Source organism: Colletes gigas, unplaced genomic scaffold (genome assembly GCF_013123115.1).
Source record: "Colletes gigas isolate AHSC1104 unplaced genomic scaffold, ASM1312311v1 Colletes_gigas_Sc00010, whole genome shotgun sequence".
Taxonomy (NCBI): domain Eukaryota; kingdom Metazoa; phylum Arthropoda; class Insecta; order Hymenoptera; family Colletidae; genus Colletes; species Colletes gigas.
Window position 1 is genome coordinate 4711814 of NW_025106639.1, and position 24249 is coordinate 4736062.

General features: G+C 41.5%; 2 protein-coding genes across 4 annotated transcripts; one reads left to right on the top strand and one right to left on the bottom strand.

The window, feature by feature from the left end:
• Positions 1-242: 242 nt before the first annotated feature.
• LOC122397655 (tudor domain-containing protein 3) lies at positions 243-4658 on the bottom strand. Of its 2 annotated transcripts, XM_043396947.1 has the most exons (12): positions 3847-4658; positions 3583-3739; positions 3396-3480; positions 3117-3316; positions 2893-3040; positions 2600-2833; positions 2394-2527; positions 2079-2315; positions 1348-2002; positions 1170-1283; positions 993-1089; positions 243-911 (listed from the first exon to the last, which is right to left on the bottom strand). In XM_043396947.1, the coding sequence occupies exons 2-12, from the start codon at positions 3621-3623 to the stop codon at positions 745-747; spliced, it is 2112 nt and encodes a 703-aa protein (XP_043252882.1). In that variant the 5' UTR covers positions 3624-3739; positions 3847-4658; the 3' UTR covers positions 243-744. The 2 variants fall into 2 exon arrangements, with proteins under 2 accessions (XP_043252882.1, XP_043252881.1); XM_043396946.1 differs by having other exon boundaries at positions 3583-4657.
• Positions 4659-6554: 1896 nt separating this feature from the next.
• LOC122397796 (CD151 antigen) lies at positions 6555-23537 on the top strand. 2 transcript variants are annotated; one of them, XM_043397201.1, is made up of 7 exons: positions 6555-6871; positions 17984-18079; positions 18515-18709; positions 18790-18960; positions 19398-19490; positions 21963-22103; positions 22555-23537. In XM_043397201.1, exons 2-7 carry the CDS (start codon positions 18002-18004, stop codon positions 22600-22602), a joined length of 726 nt encoding a protein of 241 aa, XP_043253136.1. In that variant the 5' UTR covers positions 6555-6871; positions 17984-18001; the 3' UTR covers positions 22603-23537. The 2 variants fall into 2 exon arrangements, with proteins under 2 accessions (XP_043253136.1, XP_043253135.1); XM_043397200.1 differs by having other exon boundaries at positions 6559-6867; positions 22555-23535.
• Positions 23538-24249: the final 712 nt, after the last annotated feature.

Sequence of the window (24249 nt, forward strand, 5' to 3'; positions counted from 1 at the left end):
AAATATTCGAATGTTAAGTTTAGTCTTGCAAGACACAACGGTATCCTGAATAAATCAGTTTATAATTTTATTAAGTTTCGTGATTCCGAGGGCCTGTAAAATAGTCGTAAGTTTCGATATGTAGAATATCGAATATCGAATAGGAAATAGTCATCCAATGAATATTATAAAATAAAATTCGTGTTGGGTGAATAGATCGAACGTAGGTGATTAAGAAAGGCACTACAATTTTTGTTTGTGAATTTAAATGTGCTATCGATTTTCACAGTTGTAATTCGTTCTAAATAACTATAATTACAAATTAGTTACAAATAATATACAGCACAATTTACATTATGCGTTTAGATTAAGTGTTAGCGGAAGTGGACGAAATATCAAAATGCTGCACAATTATCAGACATTAGTACGCGACTGGTCTACAGTATAAATATTTAATGATTAGAGAACATAATAGACACCTTACATTAATGTCTTTAATTGTTAGTTTCACTTTCACTGCTTAAGGAAATAATTCGTACTACAATTGTACACTTATTACAAGTTTCGTTTACGAATATAAATTATTTTGTGGCACAGGACTCATTTATATTGCGTTTTAATCCATCTGATATCTAAACCATCGTACGCAGAGAGCATGTAGAACATTTTTTTTTTTCCTGAGGTCAGTCTTCCAAAATAACACAACTACAATCAATAATTCAGCGAAGTCCAGTATTTTTACTAAAATAAGAGACTGACGATACATTAAAGTAAGGAATTATTTTGAGTATTCATAGGCGTAGAGCTCTGACATCGTTGCGCGGGAGGCTGATAAATAGGCTGGGCGCTTCTTTGCTGACTGCGCTTCTTATTGTAACCAGCCTTATTTGTAGGAACGATTCCACTTCCGCTTCTTCGAAATTCCATGCCCGCTGGAAAATCCATTTTTAAAAATGGATCGTGTGCTTACAAATTTTAAAATAGACGAACGATTCATTAAATTTATAATTTACCAGCTATATGATTCTGTGTTTGATCATAACGAAGTTGTCTGTTATCGAACCGTTGATCTGATTGTTTCTGATCCATGACATAATCTTGAACTTGATGCTGATATAATTAAATGTAAAGTGGTAATTAGTTTGTAGTCAATATTCTATAATTAACGGAGCTATAAATAATTTACGTACATCTTCTGTTATAGGTAAGCAGTCCATTTGGAGTACTTCTTCATAATTTTCGAATCCTTTGAACTGAACAACACACGTTCTATCCGATACCCCGGTTACTTTGGCATTGTAATACTAAACGCCATAAGTATCAATTATATTAATTATATCGCGCCAGTGTATGTTATTTGTTACTCACCATATTATCTTCCCAATATTTAGCTAAACATTTATCACCCACGCGCCAAACCCAAGTGCCGCCGATAGGTACATTCGCGTTTTGATTGTTACTAAAATGATTTTGGCCTCTTTGGCTGTTGGGCCCAATAGTCCCTTTACCGCCAGAACTATCATTTGGTTGGTATCTATTCGGTTGGTTTTTGTCATTTTTATCATTTGTGGTTACAGGATAAGCTCTATGCGTTCCATCTTCTTGCGCTCGATTATGCCTACCGTAAGAAACATCGTAACTTTGCCTATTCCTGGCATCAGTTTCGTGATGATTATAATTCCTGCTGCTACCAAAACTCTTTCCTTGCTGATCCTGCGAAGCTTTATAATAGTTAGCCGTATCGGTAATGTGTGTTCCATCGGTACGTGTTTGTAAACCGGAATTTCGGGAATCGTTCAAGTTAGATTTTTGGTACATTTTGGTTCCTGTATCTTGCAGACCATAACTATGAGTATCTTGATTTCGTTGGAATCGCGGCGGTTTGTTTTGTTGAGAATTGCTTCCCCCGTTATACTCTGAATATTGGGGGGTGACAAGGCTATTAAAGTTTGATTTTTTATTGTTCCTATTTTCTTCCGAATGTCTGGGAGGAACTTGATATCCGCGCCCCCCTTTTTGAGCTCTATTGAAAGCAAAGAGACACTTACTTTTTACGACCGCTACAATCATGCCATCGTACTAGTTTAAAAAAAATATACCTTCCACTTTTTCCACTTTGTGCTTCGTTACTTTTAGATTCAACCCTATCATAATTAGATTCTGTACTCAGTGTATAACTATTCTGGGATGGATTTCTAGTTTCGGTAGTCTCGGATTGTAAAGGCAATTTATCCTCTAGAAAATCAAAAAGAGATATATTCCCGCTACTTGGTTTACTTTCTTCGGCTTTCTTATCGAATCGTTTAGTTCGGGGTTTCCGTGTTTCTTTGAATGTACTAAAATAGGTACAACAAAAGTATTAAGGAACGAGTCGCGGTAACGCGACAGTTTAGAATAAAAGAAAACAGACATACTTGTTTTTGGTATCTGTTTTCATCAAACTTTTCAAGGCTTTATCAACAATATTTCGATTAACTTTCAACGCATATTCTGCCTGTTCTATAGAAAAGCCTCGATCTACTATTTTTTGTACACTGTGATCTAAAAGCTAAAATCCATCAAGCGACAATAAGATTGCTCTGAATGAAAATTGTACCACTAGACATTTAGCGCAACATACCTGTTTATTTCCCCCACCAAAAATCTTTTTGCTACCTTGCTTAGCAGCTTCTGCTATCGCGTCTTTCCGTTGAGTTTCGAATTCCGTATTCTCTTTGGTAGATTTCTCTTTTTCCGCCAATGCTTTAAAATTGTTGTCATGTTCAGTAACTTTTATAATTTTTTTGCCAAACGGTATCCATGGTGGAGGTCCACCTTCTTCGGCAGATCGCACTCTCGTATGTAATGCCAATTTCTGTTACAAAGTAACCTATTGTCTTATTTCCACGAACACTAAATTTAAATACAACTTACTTTGTTTAATTCCCATTTTTCCACAAGATTTGTTACTTTTCCCCCAAGTATTTGTGCTATATGCGACGGTCTTAGTAAAATAATCCCATGGGATATCGGTAAGTTTCCCGAACCAATTAATATTTTTGTACCAGGGGGAGTGTTTAAACTAAAACACAGTTACAACGATCAAATCTGTTCTTTGTACAAACTCTGTAACACGGTGCCACAATCTAGCTTTGTACCTCAATGACGAGATGTGTTCAACTTCTACAGCTTGGTAGTTATTTTTACCATCCGTTAAAGATAATTTCAACAGACGTGGAGCTGCTCTGGATTCCTCGTTGCTCTTAGCAGCAGAGACATTACGTACTTTTTGTACTTGCAATACAATGTTACCCAGAGTGACGTCTCCTTGACCATTACCGGTTTCTCTTAAATCAAGCTACGGAGAAAATAAGGAGCTGAAAATATTTATATGCCTGCTTGTCTTAGAATAAAATTATATAACGAGCCATTCTTACATCCAGCAATCGCTTTATAATTTTGTGGACATCCGTAACATTTCCATAGTCGCTTGCAGTATTATAACCATGATCTGTTATGTACCTAATTCAAACGTTCATGAATATTTATATGCTCTATTGCTAAAAGATATCTGATCTTACGTGAAATTCGTGCAACTAGAAGAACATGAATGTTTATACACACCACCCCTTGTCCTTTAACTTTTCCATAATAGCCGCTGTCATTTTGTCCTCGAACCAGATTTCTCAACGGGCCAATTCCTTCAGTTCGACGGTTTATCCAGGAGAAATTTCATGTGCGTTACATGCGTGTATTCGACTCGTACATAAACATGTGTCAGCTGACGTATAAACCAATATGGAACAGGTTTTCGAAGCATCAATAATTGCGAAACGTGATCAGATCTTTTGGCAGGTGTTTATTATCGTTCACTAAACGCTCTGATACCTTTTGATTCTTCCAAACAATGGATAAAAAGAACCGCGCCTATTGGACCTCAAATTCTCTGCCACCATCTTGAACGTTTAGTGCACAGTGATTTTAAGATCGATATATCGGTACTCCAACGAACGTCAGTATCGATATATCGTCGAATATTTAAAAATAACACCACTACGGTTGACTATCTAATTAATGAGCAATTATTTGCCTATCACTTTATAAAACATTTCATTTTATCGTTATAAACGAAAAATTCTCTAGCTATAAACGTTTTATTATTAAGTTGCGAACACTTGTTACACAGGACAAGTTATCTTTCCTTGATTTTGTAACTATACAAGACCTTTATGTTTTCACAATTTCTTGATCGTTTGACTCTCGTTGGATATAAACGATAAGGAGTACAGTAGTGAGAAAGTTACAAAGTAATTTTATTAAAAACATGCAGAAACGAGCGTATAACTCTTGCGTGAATTCTCGAAGAAATTGCACGCAAGAGTTCAAGCGTATAAGTGGACCATTATCCGAAAACGATGCTCGTACGGTAACATGCGCAAAAAATGGGTCACGCAGACCTTGCGTCTCGCGCGTTAGGTTCTAAAATCAAGTTTCGGTGAAGAGTGAGAGTCTACGTTTCTCAATGCTTGGAATTCTTTAGATCGTGATCGTTCTTTCTACGCAACTTACGTAAATGGAACGACATGTGTCGTCGGCCATAATATTTCGATACAACGTTCTTTGTCGCGATCGAAGTCAACGATGCATCGAAACTTTTATTTTTAGACCTAAAGGTCTACTTAATTATAATTAAAAAAAAAATAATAGTTACGTTCGAATTAGAAAGGATAATTTTCCCCAAAGGGACACGGAATGTGTCTCGTACGATTCGTGAGCCAATTATGGCCGCCAAGTTCACAGAGGTCATTATCGCCAACAACCCCCATGCCGATGAGGTATAAGAAAGGCATTAACTGCTGATCGGTCCAATTTGAGTTGATGATTATTACACGGGTGGAGTCCCGTTTGAATAAACGATGAAATTAGATCAGATAGGAACTAACTTCGGTGATGACGGAAGCGTATAGGCACGGTTAAGAACAAGAAGACCCGCCCATATCGTTGCACCGACGATCCGTAAAAATTGAACGTGCCCGGAACGCCAATTATCATAAATCACTCGTTGTAATTCTACATAAAGAATTAAATCCCCTTCGTTAATGAAACCTCGCAGGTATAAGCGTACGAATAGCTTTATCTTTCTTGTTCGTCGCATGGATTCATTACGACTCTTTGGAAATGCAAAGATCGTATTTTCTAAAAAAAAAAGAAAGCTCCCGGGTATGTTGTTTTCTACTCGCGGACGTCGTCTTGTACACCTTAATTGTGCGTTACAAACGTGGGAGAGAATGATCTTCGAATTACTAGGTCAGCCTTGTCGGGGGAAAAAAATGATTACGATGCCGAAGGTGCGTCGGACGGGATATAAATAATACAGTACGGACTTTTATGCATTTTCGCGGACTAAAGCCACCATTTCTAACTGTGACACGCATCGATTACAATTATCTTTCACGTTTAACCGTTCGAACGCCGGTGAAACGTCGCCACGATATCGTTTCTGCTCAGAGATCGTAACTTAGGTATTAATGTAAAATAATTTTGTTAGTAAACTCAGTTAAAATGTCTGACGATACGCATTCCACCTACGATTTTCACTGTGAGTGACTCTAGGTGTAGTCAGGGCAGCCTTGAGCAGGTTGTTCACCGCACAAGGGTAGCTAATCAATAAGGCTACATTCAAATCGATTAGCCAAGAGTTAAAACTTTATTTTTAACATCGTGTCGCAACAATATTTAACAGATTTAATACTGTACACGTTATGTCACCAACGTAACTGTACGTTCACCAACAATCTCTTTGCGTACCCTCAGAGGGGATGATCGAGTTGTTTGCTAGATTCACGACGTCCCCCCGGAGGGAGCAGCCGAGTTCAAAGGGTTAAAAATGATGATCTTCAACGGGGACGCAAACATTCGAATTCATTTTTTCTATCGTTTCGAGAAAACATGGCGATTGAAAGTTGTTACCCCCGCTTTAACTGGTTGTAATTGCATTGCAGAGATTCTAATGCCTCTGTAATCATTCGTGAAACTATCGTGCTTCGTTTCTGGAGAGGATAAGGGGTGGTTTAAACAAATATAACGAACAAATTTGAGTTTGAGTATGCTACCCCTAGAAGCTATAAAATAGAAGAGATTAAGATTCTGATAGATTTCTAGGTCAACGTGGGGGAGGCTCGAATCCTTGTTGTTTGTTTCCGTGTCTACAATCGACGTAGGAAAACGATTGAAAGAAAACAACGTAAGTTTGCAGCTTTTGCCACGTTTTGATTTCGTCCCGCTGCTCGACGCCACGTTTCGTTACCCCACTTTCGGCAGGTCTCACGAGAGCGTGGATTCATGGTGCGTGGTAACGCACAATGCCCACACGCGGCACATAAGAGCCCACGACTGCGTTGAGTACACACAGGTACGAAGGTAAACGATGACTCGCGGTGGAAAAAGGGGGATTCGAATAAGAAGGAGAGGTAGAGGGGAAGCGTGGAGTTGCTCGATGGACAAACGGAGAGGGTAAATGCAACGCGCGATAGAGAGGGAAATAATCAGGGAGACCGGGGCAACAGAGTAAAGCAGAGAAGGAGAGAGAGGGAGGGACTGGGACAGAGCGCGAAAGAGCTCACGACGGTTTTACCATTTCAGTTTCACTCAGACCCGGCCTGAAATCGCGCGTGTCCACGCCGATACTCGATCCCGCAGCCTCGTGTGCCTGAATTTAACCGACCGTACGAACAAGCTCGGCGCGTCCACCGCGCGGCGATTAACAGAAAATCGGTGTAACCCAGTGATTTCCCAACGGAAGCCGCAAGTTGCGTGCGTGGTTCGCTGCACGGTGTCGCGTATCATCGACGAAAGAAGTTTCTATCCACCGGGCGACGACGAAAGGGCAGCTGCGACATACGGAGCGCCGTGAGTACGATCGTTCGTCGATCCGATTTACCCGTTATGCTCGATCGTTACGCGCGTAGGAGTCACAAATCCCGGATTCACGCACGCGGTCGAACGACGGTTCGAATCGAGGCTCGATAGAAATCGACTGGTCCTCGTCGATTATTTTTTTCGCGGTAAATCGGCAAGAAGGTTCTGACTGTGATAACGCGCGTATTAGCTTACGCCTACGCAGCACGGAGTCACGGTGGCCAGAGATGTTGCAAGAAACGACGGGGTTCGTTCGAGTTTGTTTGCGTTGCCACACATCGAGGCGAATAATTTCGATTTCGAAAATCGATTAAATAACGCGCTCTCGCAACGCTGTCGATTTCGCTGAAATCGAGTATCGAGAACCCGGGATGGCTCGTGGATCGTCGATCGCGACCGCCAGTGATCTCCCAGCATCCATATTGTTACGGAATGTACCATTGTCGCGCGTGTTTGGTTTATGCGCGGCGTCGGGCGTGCAAGAAAACGCGCACGTAACAGTAGACGGCCGAGCATCATAACGCGTTGCCTCGGCGATCGTACAACGGGGATCGTGTGTAAAACTCGATGACCTCGGTCTCCGCAACCGTAACTTTCGACTGAAAGGATCCCTCCCTTCGACTTTTTCCTCGAACGTTCTTTTTTCGTTTCTTCGCCGTATCGCCCCTCCTTTCTTCTCGATCGGACTCCACGAAACGTATCGATGTATCACTATCTACCAAATTGACCTCCCCCCCCCCAGGCACGACGCTACGCCCAATCTCAGACTTGTTACTTCAATTTCAGCGACTTTCGAATGAGTTACTTTATAGTCAAGATGCTAACAAAAATAAATATGGACTCTAAATATAAATTTAAATGAAGGGCCGAAAGGATTTCATTAAGATTTCACCTGGAGTAGAATGCAGGTGCAAAAAACGTGTATGCTGTTTTGCATCGGTATTTCCCCCTTTACCAAATCAGTTTCGAGCCCCATCGGATTACTCGAGTTGAATTATTAGCTATGACCTAACGTTCTCAAAAGTGGCTATCGACCATCGTACATAACGTCAGCTCGAAGCTAATAATTCGACTTGAACGCTCTAGAAACAGAACCTGTTGAATCATAGTACGCGCCCCAGGCAAGATATGTTGGGTCTTACGAGTTCAACAAGAACAGGGTTACCTCACCAGTAGTCGATCACCGCCTGGTTGATCGATTTCTCAAAATTACCACCAGAACCAGCTCTGTCGCGTACTGGAACAGCGAAACTGAGTAGCAGCCTTCTGGGTTCCACTTTAATCACAACTTCTACCATTAGAGATCGAATATTTTTCATTTTATCAAAATAAAATAAACATCGTGATCCACCCAGACTGTACAGACGAGGCTCAACGTGGGCCCAACCGACCGAAGATTACTATATCACGACGTTTAGACGAGAAAGTCTTAGCTCAGGTTTCGTTCAACCGAATCCCAGAGACTTGGCCGAGTAGAGTTAAAAAATTCAGCCACCATGACCTGTAAAACGAGAGACCCGGAGCCCAGACACAGACTTTGCGGACTGTGACAACATAACGTTCGCAAGAGGGACCGAGAAACACGTTTTTAACGATCTTCCTCGTCGTTGACTTAACCTTCGAGCCTGTTGAAACGATACGACGGTTTCACCGACGTTCCACGCGTTTATTTCCTTTGTTGTTTCGCATTTTTTCGACATAAATCAACGGGCGTTGAACAAACGCTGCGCAAAATACCGTCGTCTCGAGAGAAAACGATTCGCGCGCAAAGTCACGACTCCGGCGTGAAACTCGCGTCTCGCTGCGCGTCGATGATGCAGGTATATTCGATGATGTCAATACCGAGTTGGTTTGTTTTCGTTTAAGTGTCTGAATCATGCACCGCTCGATACGACTTTTACGCAATAACAATTCCCTGCACCGCGCGACAAGGAACAAGATATTAAAAGGCAGGTTGCAAGTTACAATCTCCACGCTATTTCTCATGGTCACCTCTTATTTTTCGAACTCTGTTCGTTCGAAATACTATGGAAACCCCTTCGATCACCGAAACGCTATCATTTAAAATCTATCTAGACTCTATCTCGTGCTAGTATGAATTTCACTAGGGAAAACGTTCGTAGACGTTTCTGGATCACTTTGGTGATCTATAGAGCACGTTGTACAAGTGTCTCGATATTATTAGCTACTTCTGGGTGCTTTGTAGGACACGTTGTAACTCGTCAAAATATTATTCCCCGTGAGAAGGAATTGATTGTTCCTATATAATAATTTCCTTTGCATCTTTGTTACCATTTATGGACATAAGAGTATTACCATAAGTATACACTGGTTCACAGAAGAAATCAGAAGTTTACTAACAGTGACATCAAAGCTGAATCCGTGTATAACTAACGACGTAAACAAGACACAGTAATTTCTAAATTGGAAGGTATCGTAAGATATTGTAAACATTTTCTTCAAGATTCTTGGAAGCACTCGAATCGTCAGAATAACGGATTATATACATTTGACATGACTCATTGTGCTATCTAGATCTCCAAGCAATGCTGTTTCGAAGATCGATAAATCAGATGCAAATGCAACATTAGGATGACCCGGAATTCCAGCCATGCTTTAGCATTCAGTTAACTTTCCTTTGGCACTCGTTGCTGTTTACACACTGCGCGGTCTTCTATATGCTCAATTGTCACTTTCTTCGAGTGGTTATTGTTATTCTAATAACAACCACTTTCGAACAAGTTTTTTGTACCCGTTACATTCTATATTCTTTAACCACCAATGTTTTTTAATTAGAAACTTTCAAGAAGTCTTTGCTGAATCGGTACTCAACTTGACGCTACGGTCGCAAAGGAATAAATTTCTACGCCCGAGAAATATTTTCTATCGAATGGTTCCTGGCGTAGATGCGCCTTTTGCAAATAGATTTTATGGAATTACGACACGATCGGACGGAATGGCGAGAAACGGGTGATATAAACGTCTCGTAACAGGGGAAAAAGGGGAAAAAAGCCATCACTTTGCCCGACGACGGTAATAAGAGTCTTAACGATGGTCGCTAAAGTGATCGATACGTCGAAGCGACTTGGACTCTCGCAATTACGACGCGGTGAGGAATTACATTACTCGCAAGTTCCCTGGCCGGAGGCCCATTAAGCGCCAGGACGAGGAAGGAAGCTCCTCGATGACGTCACGCGCCACAGGTCCAGCCATGCTCTATCATTTTTACGTTTTTCATTGCCCGTGGATTACTTAATGCGGACGGGGAGAAGCCACTTTCTCTCTCGTATAACGTGTCTTTAAGCCAGTATGTCGGTGCGTGACTGAGCCTCGAGAGGACTTCTACAGCTTGTTACAAAACCGGTATATCCTCGCCTAGACCGTAGGGTAATTCGTGTACGGCGTCGCGAAACCGGTGTTCGAGGACTTCCGGTTGTCGTTGTTGCCCGATCCATTGGTTACTCGGAGAACGTCGATCAGTTATTTCTCGCAAAGCTTCTTCTCGAGGCAATTTAATTTTCCCTTAATTTGATATGCACGACGATTAGAGAAAAAAGGAACACGTTTCAACTTGTGCTCGATCCATTGCAATTAAATCTAATTCAACCTTTCGTTAGATAGATCGGTATCGGTATCGTCGAAGTTTGTTTATTTCTCGACTTTCTATGAACATTTACCCGGCGTTGAGATGGAACTTTTGCGATAAAAGTTTGCCGGACTCGATGAGAAATAAAAACGAAAGTTGTTGCGTAACGGAAGACAGAGATTATACAAATAAATGCAGAAGCAACGAGAAACGATAAATGATGAAATATGGAAATTGCCGTTATTCATTTTACGCGGACAAATCGACCCACTTTCAAGTATTGGGATTCAGACATCATAGCGTTCGAAGGGTTGTGAGCTTATAGCGTCGACCACCGGTGATCGCCATAGCAATCGTATTAAGTGTGTCACGGGTTGCTATAAATACACGTGGATAAAAGTGAGGAATAATTTAAACCTTCTTTCTCGTAGAATTCTATATAATTTTCTGCCCAATAAGTTTCTCCGACCCGTAAAAATACTCGTGAAGTTATTAAAAAAACGTGTTATTGCGGGTTTTAATATTCAGACGTTTCGTCGCCAAAGGCAGAAGTAATATTCAACCAGTCACGCGACACGCCCCCCAAAATGTATGATTTTTTCCGAAATAGGGCGCGCTTTCAAATATTTATTAAATCGATTACGATCGCGCTCGATTATCGGTAGAGGATCGCCATCAAAGGGAGAGATCCATCAATGTTTCACGAAATAAAAATAAAAAAAGATAATGAACAGCGTCACGTTTCTTTCGAACGATCGATACGAAGCCAGTTCCACGGAGACGAGAGAAATCGATACGGAACAACGAAAACACACGCAATGTCATGTTCGTCGTTACTTTTTTCGCCCGGTAATAAGCGTGTATTAATTATGATGTAAGTTCGAGCAATCCAGGTTAATGAGAACCACGCACGGTAATTAAACGTACGACCTTCTGGCCGCGGTACACGAAACGGTCGCAGTCAAACGGTGAAGGGGATGCTTCGAACTCGGACCTCGGACTAACAACGACCAGTTCAGAACAATTAAACGACGCTAATTCAATTGTAATTAAACGAGCGATGCGTTGATTTCTATTTTTGTAACCTGAGCGATCGTTTCAACGTTTCTTGCAAGCATAATAAGCGTGTTCGATGCATCGTTTTCTTAATAATGGTATCTGAAAGTTTGGCTAGTTCTTTTCGAATCTACACGAGCTTATTTAGGGTTCTACATACGCAAGACACTAACAACGTGGCTTGCAACCCACAACAAGGGTTTTCGACTCAGAAATACCAGTCCTCTCGACATTCCCCGTTCCATCGAGGTACTTAAAACGACACCATCTTGACTCCAAGTACCGTTGCATGCAAGGACGTTTTCCCTCGAGTCCCTTCTTTTTATATTATTCCAGCGATTCAAATTAGCAAAAAATTTCTAAACGAATATTAGTTTCATTAACAACTATTAACGAGTAAAAGTGATCCACGGTTCGCGAACAATGAAGGCCAAAGGTAACGGCGAGGCCACGATCTACGCGCCAGGATCTATCGCGAAGATCTTTCTGAATCGAACTCACTCTCGCCGAAGCGCAGTTACTCGATCAAACTGGTCTTCTATTGCATAACTCTTCACGAGGATCGCGATCTTCGCGCGATGAAGTACGTCTTCGGAAACGGAAACGCGGCTCGTCGCGTCACGGTCATCGATGCAAATGTCTGTTTGTTGCGGTCGATGGAAAAAATAACGATGGAACGCGGCGTGGAATGGTCGATGATTCACACACGGGCAGGGATAAAGGAAAAATCGCAAATCGTCGATTACGAAACGGGGGGAACAAAATGGACGCGGGAAGCCGTTGTACCGTCGCGAAGAATGGTAATTCTTTTTCCCCCCAGTTAGGCGAGGGCTTTTAAAACTGGTCCAAGTTCTAGATCTAGGTCGGGACCGGGTTTGCAGAAAATTACACGTCTCGTGCGAATTAGATAACGCCGGTGACAGTTGGGTAATGTCGCGTGCGATTAACGGGGTCGGGATCTTGGGAACGCGTCGTCCTCGCGGAAACCTGGAAAGACAAATACATTTGTTTTATTCGTTTTGTACAAACCAATATATACGCTATATATACGCTGGTTATGTCACGACGAACGAGCAACGTCCAGCAACAGCTGCGTTGCATCGTAGTCCTACACTTGTAACTTAAAAATAAAACGGATGTCACGATGCTGCTAAGAACAAGAGTCAAAGGGAAAAGAAAGAGTCGTAAGAGAATCTAAAAATTGTATATGGAAAGGGCTGGAGTTAAAATAGTAGAGCACAATTGGAAGGCGAAAGTTTTAAACGAAATCTAGCGATTGAAGTTATTTTTAGTAGGTAAATTGGATGGAAATAAATCAAATAAATATATGGGATCCAAGATCACGAGATTTGTATACGACGAATAGGAGACGGATACTCGAGATGAAAGACGAGGATCGTAATCAAAGAGGGAAATTATTGAAGACTGTTCACGCATGAGTTTGGAGCTGCTTGACGAAACGTGACGAGAAGGATGTGAGAGAGATAATTAGGAATATTCCAGAGAGTAGCTCTCTTGCAAAGCGAGTGTCAAACAACGACGAAAGAGAAGAGTGGGCGAAATGTTGGTAATGACCACGGAAGTTACATCTGCGATCACTGCAAGTGAAGTCTAAGACTTAATGTATTCCTATGTTACGATGTTTGTAGGAGAAAATAATTCTATTATCTTGTTCTTTTAATTTCATAAAGTGAAAGTGAAATTGGAATGCCGCTATTCCAAATTGCCCGCGCAAAATCGAAATGAAATTCGCGATAAAAATGAATTCGTCGTTAGGAGAGGAAAAAAAACGTGACATAGACGAACGACGCATTAAACCATGTTTTCTAATTATAGCCAGCTTTGTGCTCGATCATTTCGTACCCACGTATCTTCGCAGCAATTGCTCAAAGTGATTAACACACGTCACGTGTGAGCCCGCATGAGTACGATAGATTCTCTAGTATGTTCAAATATTTCAGGTATCTCTGTACGTGTCGCAAGAACACCGTCAATGTCCCATAAATAATCGTGTATATTTTCAGCAGCTGTTGCTACGAGCACTACTATCTAGCCAAAGTTTAATAACGAAAGAAAACATTGTTTCGATTTCCTAAAACATAGGCGAGAACAAGGTCTGCGTGCTAGCAGCTGAGAACGAGGAATGCGAGTTCGCGTTTTAGGTGCACCAGAATTAGACGAAAGTGAATTGCTATTATAGATGCGTGTGAAAAGCATACTTTCGTAGCACTGTAGAGTAATTTCAATGATTCGTTTATTCTACGGGGGATATGTCACGTGATACTAAATATAGACGAAATTAAAAAGTCAGAATTTTAACGAATAGTAATTACAATGTACTCTTCCCTTAGATTCGCAGTTCCGATAAAAATAAAAACGTTACACGTTCGCGAGAGTTAATCAAGGCGTGTCGCGTTATAACGAGAGTTCCTCGATTGTTTAACCGTGTTAAAGCAAATTCGTGTTGGAAGAGTGCCGTGTTATAGTGGGGATTCCCGGAATTCTCGAACAGCGTTAGAGCGAAATCGTGCTGCAGAAGTACGACGATTCGGTGTTATACGGCGGTCGACTGTACCCGCGATACTAATAACTCACTCGTGAAGCGTCCACGATGAGTGCTAATATTAAAATTAAATTTAAAACGTCGTAAATTGGAACAACCCGTACGAAGTAAAGCGTCACCGTTCGTTTCAATTTTCTTTGTAGAAAGGAACGCGTAACGCGTCGCTTTGCAGAAGGAGATTTCCACTTGAATACCAACGAAGTGTTAGTCACGTTAAATTAAAAATCATAATGTTCTCTGGAATGTAATCAATTATACGCGGCACGAGACAAGCATGACAAGCAATCTAACAGTTAAGAATATTGTATAAGTGCGTAACGTTGGTAATAATAAAGACTTCGCGGCGATCAATTTACTCTGGTCATTTTCTTAATATTCCGATTGCACCTGCTTTGGAACGACCTCGAAAGTAAACGAAACATCACTTCTCTTGCTCATTTTATTTCTGTGACCGACAAACATCTCTAAGTATCGAGTTTTTCGCTGTTTTAACATAATTCGCGACTCGGTAGCAGAGTGTAAATTTGCCCCGAAGGTTAAGATGACTTTGACGTGTCCGGTCTAATGATTCAAGTCCACGGAGCGAGCGAGTCACGTCGAGATACAGTTGCTCGCGAAAGTATTCCAACGATTACCGTACACATCGTAAACAAATAAAATACCGTAGATCGTTGATTCTTAATTCGAGGGAATGCAAAATTTTTCGTAAATAAAATTCTGCGATGTTTCTCCGCGCGGAGGTCATCGTCGATGCAGATCCCATCGGTAGCTAGGCGCTCGTTGCAGTACACAATTCCGCCTGCATATTGCAAATGCAATTGATTCCCCGCGCGGCTTTCGTGGCAGCTCGACCACAGAGCAGACCAACCGGCGGTTCGTAAATATGATTTCTACGTCGATAAACACAACAGTATATTGTCTGGCGGTCCGAAGTGACCTACTTCTCGTCGGCCTCGAGGAGAGGTCTAGTCGTTACGCCTCCATCTAGCGAAGGTCATCGTTCATCGCGGCAGGTGCAAGGTGTACCGTAGGTATTCCGTCGGATGCTGCACGATCAGCCCCCCAAACGCGGAGTTCTGCCTCTCGAACGGGAATCGCCAGCATTCTCAATGGCCGCGGCATGCAAAGCGATCGATCTCGATTCTTACGTCACGTAGATCCGTGAGTTGGCTGAGAGTTGTGTACGTGTAAGTACGTGATTCGCGTGACAATCGAGCCTGTCTTACTCATTGGCCGCGATGATCTTGGAACCGTGATCTATAGCGAGCAATCGAGCCAAGCGATCCACTCCGTATATAATCATGAATGGCGAATCGTTTCGATCTTCTCTGTTATTTTCCACCATTCGAATACGGCGTTCCTTTCCCTTTTCGCGCTTTTAACGCTGCAACGTTCGCCGATTACGTTTATCGCGATGATTGCAACCGATTTGGAATTTCTACGGTCTCGCGATTTTTCCTTTATTCCAACAATTTTTAATTTCAAGATCTAAATTTACTCCAGGATCTGTCCATGCCTATTGTTCCCTGCGTTCTGCAGCTGGCCCCGTCCGAAAAGAGTTCTCTTCGATCATAGCCACCCCTCGCAAGCACGAAACACCCTCTTTGTACGCCCCATTACTCTCAGCGTCCTTGGAACCCCGACAATGGCAGCTGCCTTGGAATAATTTTCTGCGGGACCGCGACCCGTATCTGGAAGCCAAATAGCTATTCCTCCAAATGGTCCCACAACTTGTACGTTTCATTTTGCAACAGAGCAATTTCTTCGACTTATCAATATATGGATAGCAGCACCTCTAATCGAGGACTGTCCTAATCGCAATGTTAATCGCGAGAATGTTTCGACGGTTGCTCAACGGATTGTTAAACCAAGCCTCGTGCCGCTATCTCTTGGCCTCTAATTCCGCGTACCCTTAATCAGGACCCGACGGGATCGGGCACCGATCAGCGATTAGAAATTAAAAGTGACGAGACAGTGGCGTAACCGTCGCCAATTGCTCGCAAGAATGTAGGCCGGCGGAAGGAAAAAATTGAGGACGATCACGAGGTGCATAGAATACACGAAGAAGTCTTCAGCGCGGTGTGACATCAGCGCGGAAACAATTACTAAACCGACTAAGCAATGTCTGCTCTTTGGGAATCGCAACGACGACGACGATTACGCGATCGCTGCGATCCTGATTCGGGCATCGGAACACGAACGTGGCTGCTCGAGTGAATTCATTCTTCGCCACGGCGATAGCCAGACCAAATTGTTTATATTTTAAAATGGAAGTTCGTGACTCGTATTCAGATTACATTTCAAGAATTTTTGCATCAGCTTTCTAGCAAATGTCCTGTGACTCATATTGTATATGAGGTGACGTGACAATCGACTTGTTAAACGTATTTATCGTATTGCTTCCATCACGACATACAGGGTGTTTTAATGGGAGATTCTAGAGGCCAAAATAAGACGAAAATCAAGAATACCAACTTGTTGATGGAGGCTTCGCCATAAAGTTATTAACAATTAAATTCGAACATTTCAAATCGTTCTGGAAAAATTATTTTCGGTTGCGGGGGTCAATTACAATCATTTTTTATCATTAGAATTACCCCCGAAATCCTACCCATTTTCTAGAAAAAAATTCGAGAAGGTGTGAAATTTTTCGACAGGAAAAAAACATTTCAAATCGTTCTGGAAAAATTATTTTCGGTTGCGGGGGTCAATTACAATAATTTTTGGTGAATACACATACCCCCGAAATCCTATTCATTTTCTAGAAAAAAATTCGAGAAGGTGTGAAATTTTTCGAGGGAAAAAAAAAAATTCAAATCGTTTTGGAAAAATTGTTTTCGGTTGCGGGGGTCAATTATAATAATTTTTGATCATTAGTATTACCCCCGAAATCCTACCTGCTTTCTAGAAAAAAATTCGAGAAGGTGTGAAATTTTTCGACGGAAAAAAAACATTTCAAATCGTTTTGGAAAAATTAGTTTCGGTTGCGGGGGTCAATTACAATCATTTTTGGTGAATACACATACCTCCGAAATCCTATCCATTTTCGAGAAAAAAAATCGAATAGGTGCTGAAATCATTCGTCGAAAAAAAAATTTTTCAAATCGTTCTAAAAAAATTATTTTCTATTGCGGGGGTCAATTACAATCATTTTTGGTGATTGGACATACCCCCGAAATCCTGCGCATTTTCGAGAAAAAAATTCAGAACGGTTGGAACTTCAAACGTTAATAACTTTTTTAACAAAGCCTTCATCAACAAATTGGTATTCTTGATTTTCGTGTTATTTTGACCTTTAGAATCCCCCATTAATGTATAAGTGACAGGATTACAAAAAAAATCAATCTCGAAACGTTAAAGGAAAGAAATTTGGAGTAGATTCAGAAACAAGCGCCAAGGCAAATTTTTAATTATGCAGTCTAAAGTCACAGTTTCGGTGTCGCTGGCTATTTTACGGTTACGGTCTGGCTGTGGACGTGTTAATCGCGGAGTCGTGCGATTACCTCGCCGGACTAATTTACGAGTCAAAATAAAATCGCAAGGGCATCGCTCAAAAACAAGTTTACGATATTTCGCGACTCCGTGCAGGGGAGAACCGCCATTATCTGTGTATGCAGAAGCAGTAATCTGACTTTATTTCGCGTAGTCGACTGCGCAACAGACGTCGTCGCGAACAATAAAGTGCCAGTTATGGATGTCTGCCCAATTATGGGATTAATGTTCGATTGCAAAACCTGGGTGTACACCTGGTGCAATCGAATGCCCCCTGTGGGTCATTCCTCGGAGATTTAAAAAACGATACAATTATAACTAGCACTTTATTCCGTAGATTCTTTGCTTTTCCGAGCAGAAACAGTTTCTTTGAATAAAATAATAATCTTACGGTTTATTTCTGTTTATAGATCGAGAGATAAAGCAGAATGGGATACGGGACGGAGATGGACGGCTGCGGCCGCTGTATGAAGTATTCCCTGTTTTTCGTCAACTTCGTGATCTTTGTAAGCACATCGACTGGCGATAAAATTAATTTTTCAACGATGTTACCACGATAAATCGCTGACCATCACTCTAGTAAAATTTTACTCGTCAAGGATTCCTTGGTTACTTAACGAGTAAGTTAAGTGAATCAGCCGGATGTACACTTTTCCATGGAATAATATTATTGTTCCCTTTGTCGATACGGTCACGCGAGTTACGTGAAAATACTCGCAAAGAATACAGTGACCGTCGCGTCGTTCCGACCTCGTTGCATTTACCCAGTCACGATCATTATTTCCTTATCTATAAATTTGCGATCTTGCAGAAAATTCTTCCACCCTTTCAATTATGCGCCTGATAACTCGTTGGAAAGTTAATTTTTTACACCGCCCAATGTCGCTGGGTATCTCGCGATATTTCAGTCCTCGACTGACGTTACGAATATGTGTCTTCAGTTTGGAGGAGTTGCAATAGTTGGATTGGCGGTATGGGCGCTGTTGGACAAGGTGCCATGGATCGGCGAACTCGTGGGTAACGATTTGCTAACAGGCGCGATCTACGTTCTGCTGGCCGGCGGAGTGATCGTCGCCATGATATCGTTTTTCGGTTGCATCGGAGCGTCGCGAGAAGTCAAGTGCATGCTTCTCACGGTAAATCCCCTGTTCATGCTAGTCGTAATCAACACGGGAATCATTGGGTCGATTAAACGGCGAGGGAATCATTTTTCCAGTACTTTATCATCGTGTTCCTGTTGTTCGTGACGATGCTAATTGGTGGTGTGCTCGCGTACGTGTTCCGTGAGAAATTGGTGAACACGCTCCAGAGGGAAATGTCGAGTTCGATGAGAGTCTACGATAGTCGCAAAGCAGTCAGAGACGCCTGGGACACGACGCAATCCACGGTGAGCACGCCCGGCCAGGAAGTACTTTAATTCGCGTAAAGTATCGCGTGATTATTCCCCTCCCTTGACGCGCGACGATAAAACAATGATGACCGTTGTCTGTCGAATGGTGATCGACGATCGAGAACAATTAATTTTCAACACCTTGCACGATCTTTGCTTAATGTCATTCGTTTGGTTGTAAAAGTCATATCGCGAACAGGCATCATTTGTCCGAAATGACTTCTACTCTGGTGCATGGCATAAAATATTTATTGCGTTACAAAAGCAGTCGAGTCTATCGCGAAATAAATTCCCAAAAAGTGCCTGCAAAGGATGGAAAAGAAGATGACTGCCTCGTTAAAGTTTCAAATAACCGTAGCCAAACGCCCTGTATAAATCAGTGCTAAGTGGGGGTATAAGGTGCAATTAAATTAATTTTTTCTAATCACTTTTAGCTTCACTGCTGCGGCGTAACTGGCTGGAGAGATTGGAGTGGTCTGGGGCTGGACCTGCCGCAGAGTTGCTGTCGCGAGATCCAACCTGGCCAGGTAAAGATTAATTTCGTTAACGAGTCCGTATTCGCGGATGGAATAGTTAGCCGTTCGCAAACTCGTGCATACTGGATTGCAGCAATTAGTAACCCACCGCGCCACTCATCGGGAATATATACGTTCTAACATAATTATCCTACCGAAGTCTAATTACATTCCGAGAGAGTGAAATTAATATTTCACCGCAGAAATAATTGCCTCTGATTTATGACTGCCGCTTTTACTATCTATCGCTCATCGTGGCGAGCATGCGTTTAAAAGAAATATTCATGAACCGAATTTCTAGCTCGTAAATCCTACGAGTGCATCGTTTAAATGTTGTTGTGAAATCTCGAACGAACAGTCACGTTTTTCTATAGATGATATTAATAGTTAATGAAGTAATTCAGAAAAGAACGCGGCTTAACGACTTTACTCACGGTACATACATATTGCATTTTTTTTTTCCACCAATTAGAGTTAAATCGATCATTTGAAAGTATGATCAGTTTAAAAATTGCACCGCTAATTTACTGTCTCCGTTATTGATGAATAAATGCATAATACTTTTGTGGACGCGTTTTATGTCATTTTGTTCATTCGTTTGTCATTCGTGTCAAAACGAACAAGCAAAATTATTTTGGAATACATAACTGGAACGAGTAACATCGAAAGTATATTCCGACCTTTCGTCACAGACGAGGTATACGAGTAGACCTTACATCAAATGTATTTTTTCGCTAAAGAATTTTTTTTCTCGAAAATGCGTAGGATTACGGGGATATGTCTATTCACCAAAAATGATTGTAATTGACCCCCGCAATCGAAAATAATTTTTCCAGAACGATTTGAAATTTTTTTTTCGCCGAAAAATTTGTCCATCTACTCGAATTTTTTTCTCGAAAATGCGTAGAATTATGGGGTTATGTCTATTCACCAAAAATGATTGTAATTGACCCCCGCAATCGAAAATAATTTTTCCAGAACGATTTGAAAATTTTTTTTTCGCCGACAAATTTGTCCATCTACTCGAATTTTTTTCTCGAAAATGCGTAGGATTTCGGGGGTGTGTCTATTCACCAAAAATGATTGTAATTGACCCACGCAGTTGAAAATAATTTTTCCAGAACGATTTGAAAGTTTTTTTTTCGCCGAAAAATTTGTCCATCTACTCGAATTTTTTTCTCGAAAATGCGTAGAATTATAGGGGTATGTCTATTCACCAAAAATGATTGTAATTGACTCTCGCAATCGAAAATAATTTTTTCAAAACGATTTGAAAATTTTTTTTTCGCCGAAATATTTGTCCATCTTCTCGAATTTTTTTCTCGAAAATGCGTAGGATTTCGGGGGTGTGTCTATTCACCAAAAATGATCGTAATTGACCCCCGCAATCGAAAATAATTTTTCCAGAACGATTTGAAATTTTTTTTTTCGCCGAAAAATTTAGGCACCTACCCCCTGTCGATTTTTCTTAAAAATTCGTTTCTGATTTTTAATAAATTTGTTAGTACTTTTCTGTAGGTACCTATGAGCTCTACTTCAGAAAAAAGTTTCATTGAAATATGTTCACTATTGTAGGAGTTATAGCCGTTTGAAAATTGGATCACTTCTATGGGGTTTTTCTTACTTTACGGGGTTAAAGAACAACTTTTCGAATATTCTTTGAATGCCTACATATTCTACATTAAAATACGCGTTATTTGCCGTTTGAAACATTAAAATCCTTCAATCCGTTCAGAAGTTATGACGTTTTAAACATACGCATAAAATTTCAGTGAAACTGGTCAACGATATGGTCAGACATGAAATTTTCGGTAATGAATTTTTTTCTCGAAAATGCGTAGGATTTTGACGATATCTCTAATCACCAAAAATGATTGTAATTGTACCACGCAGCCAACAATAATTTTTTTAGAACGATTTGAAATTTTTTTTTTCGCCAAGAAATTCTAGCATCTCAGGTCAGTATGGCAGTCGGATTGGGTCACGAAAGTTCACAAGGTGTAACGTCTACCCGTATACCTCGTCTGTGCTTTTGTATCTGGGGCATTTATTGTCGCCTAAATAGAAGCACCCTCGGTTCCATGTCGAGGTAAAATAGATTTAAAAAAGGGAGCACAGCGGAGAATTGAGAGTAAGCTCTGCTTTCGTATAATTAAGTTTCGGCGAATTTATGGAGCGTCATTAACGCGATACCTGCAGTCGGTTCGGTAGTGCTATCTCGATACCGACAATCGATAATATCGCCGTGGGTGGAACCCGCCACGGATCGATCTCGACTCGAGTCGAGGTTTCGGGTCGAGGCGTTCAAACCGATGCCACGAAATTTCGAAACATCGGCGACCTATCGATTACTGGCAGAAAATCGTCATTTGCAATCTCCCGATCCGGCCTCGGCACTGTTTCGCCTCTCACGCTTTCACCGGGTTCGATCGACTTTCCCAGGCCGAATTGTTTCTCATGCGGCTTCTCATCGATTTGTTGCAGCGATTCAACTGCAACGCCGGACCAGACACCGTGAATCCCTCGAATGCCTATCTCGAAGGTTGCATCAATGGGACGCAAATTTACATGCAAAAGCACGCGTCGATCATGGGCGGCGCCGGCATCGCAGTCGCGTGCCTGATGGTAGGTGAACACTTCCTCTCTATCCATTTGCATTTTCATTGAACTTAACGCCCACCGTAATCCATTAACAAACACTCCTCGAGCATTGCTAATTCTTGGACATTCCTATTTATTGCGATGATTCTGGAATTTATATAACATCCTCTTCTGAGAAGAACATCTCTAACAAGAGGGCACCAACTACTTCAATTTTAACGATCTATACGTAGGATGATGGAATACGTATCTTCAAATTTTCAGAATTGCAAGGGTAGAACACTCATTTGAGTTCGTCCCCAAATCTCTCTACATGACACGTGACTGTCCTGATTTTGTTGCAAGTAGCGAGGCACTACTGACGAGCTAATTTTATTTCGCTTTAAACATATTTTTTTTCATATTGTACGAATTGTATTATGTTTTAAGTGTGATACTGTTTCCAGTTGTTATTTATTCAACGTTTTGTTCGCAGTTCTTCGGGATGATATTCTCCTGCGCGCTCTTCAAGATGATAGAATGACGCGGGGGTCTCGCGATCTAAAAAACACCAGCGTTCTTCGCGACAAGCTAATGAAGAGTAAGCGGATGACAGCCGTTCTCGAGCGACTCGCATGAATTCATAATCAACGTCATCGTCATTGAGTGTACCTATCCGAAGTACCGAGAATCAAAATGCATCTCCACGCGCATCTTCTTTCCCATGTACAGTCCTCATCATTTTGTTACATTTACCATTACTTAATGTATCTTTATTTACCGTTTCTCTCTCTCTCTCCCTCTTTTTTTGTAATGTATAGTAATATGTTAAACCGTTCTCGTTTAATTCTATATTGTACTATATTCTTACGATAACAAATTATGTACCTTGTACGCGTAATAAATACAACGTGTATAAAAGTATCCCGCCGGGGAGGAAAAACGATCCGTGGAGTCCGCCGTTTCAGTTCCAAGGGAGTCCTTTGTCCTTGGAACCTCGTCTGTCTGGGAACAGTCTCTGAATTCTACCTAAATCGATACTTTTTAATACACGACTGGCCATCGTCTCTCCTTCCTCGTTTTCTACATTATTCATCGCTCGGTGATTTTCTACCTTTGAGATACCCTTTACCCGTGTCTAGTAAACGAAATGGCGGACATTCTCTCTCTCTCTTTCTGTACAAAGGTCCTGTGTGGGGACTTTTCCGTTCTCCGTGCCAATCGATCGCTTAACGAATGGAAATCCACCGCGATAACGAGAGGTTTATCGAATTTCAGCGTCTGGCACGAGTGTTTGTACTTCCTCGACAGATATCCAATCGCGCTCTTTAATTTCGTTAGCGGGACGCGAGTGCTTCAGGACTCGTTCCCCGTACGATTACACGCCGAAAATTCTATTCAAACGACCCTTTTGCATTCGACGTAATCCCGCCTGTCCAACGACGAGACAGGCTTGCACGGAACGATTTGTTATCGGTGAACTCTGGGCGGGGCACGATATCAAATTATTGCGTCAAAAAGATCCATTTCTCTTTTAAATCTTCGAGTCATCGACCTTCTCTCCAAACGAGACGCCAGATAATCTTCAAATATAAATTAATGGCTAAATATTTGTCTACTCTATCGGAAGCTACGAAATGTAATGGCGAATAGAAATGAAGGAAGGGACATTACGTTCAAGAATTGCGCTTATTAAAGTCGCGAGTCCAATTATTCGACGGAAATAGAAGCGCGGAATAGCGTTCTTATTACTTGTCCTTTCTTCGTCGTTGTTTCGTGTTTCTCCGGGGATGGGGAAAAAGGCAACAAAAGTCGGGTAACGTGGCCACAATCTTCGGTAATGAGAGGGCGTATATAGCTTTTGTTTCGGAAACAGCCAGCACGTTGCGAGTCTCCGATACAAAGACACGATGGACCAATCCGAGCCGTATAGAGAGAACGCTGCGCGTCGATATTCCAGACGGTCATTGGTGGTACAGTGGAGGCAAGAAATATCCGCTCGAAAAACATTCGAGTGTCTCCTCATTTCGCTCCACGATATCGCAAAATTGCCTATTAAATTCGAATACCAAAATAAAGATTCAAATGGTCGCGGCTGGAGGCAGAGAACGTGAAATCGTAGATTCGTATCTTGATTGTACTATTGTTCGATACCCTAACTTGGGTTTACCGTTTCAAACTGTGCGTGTCT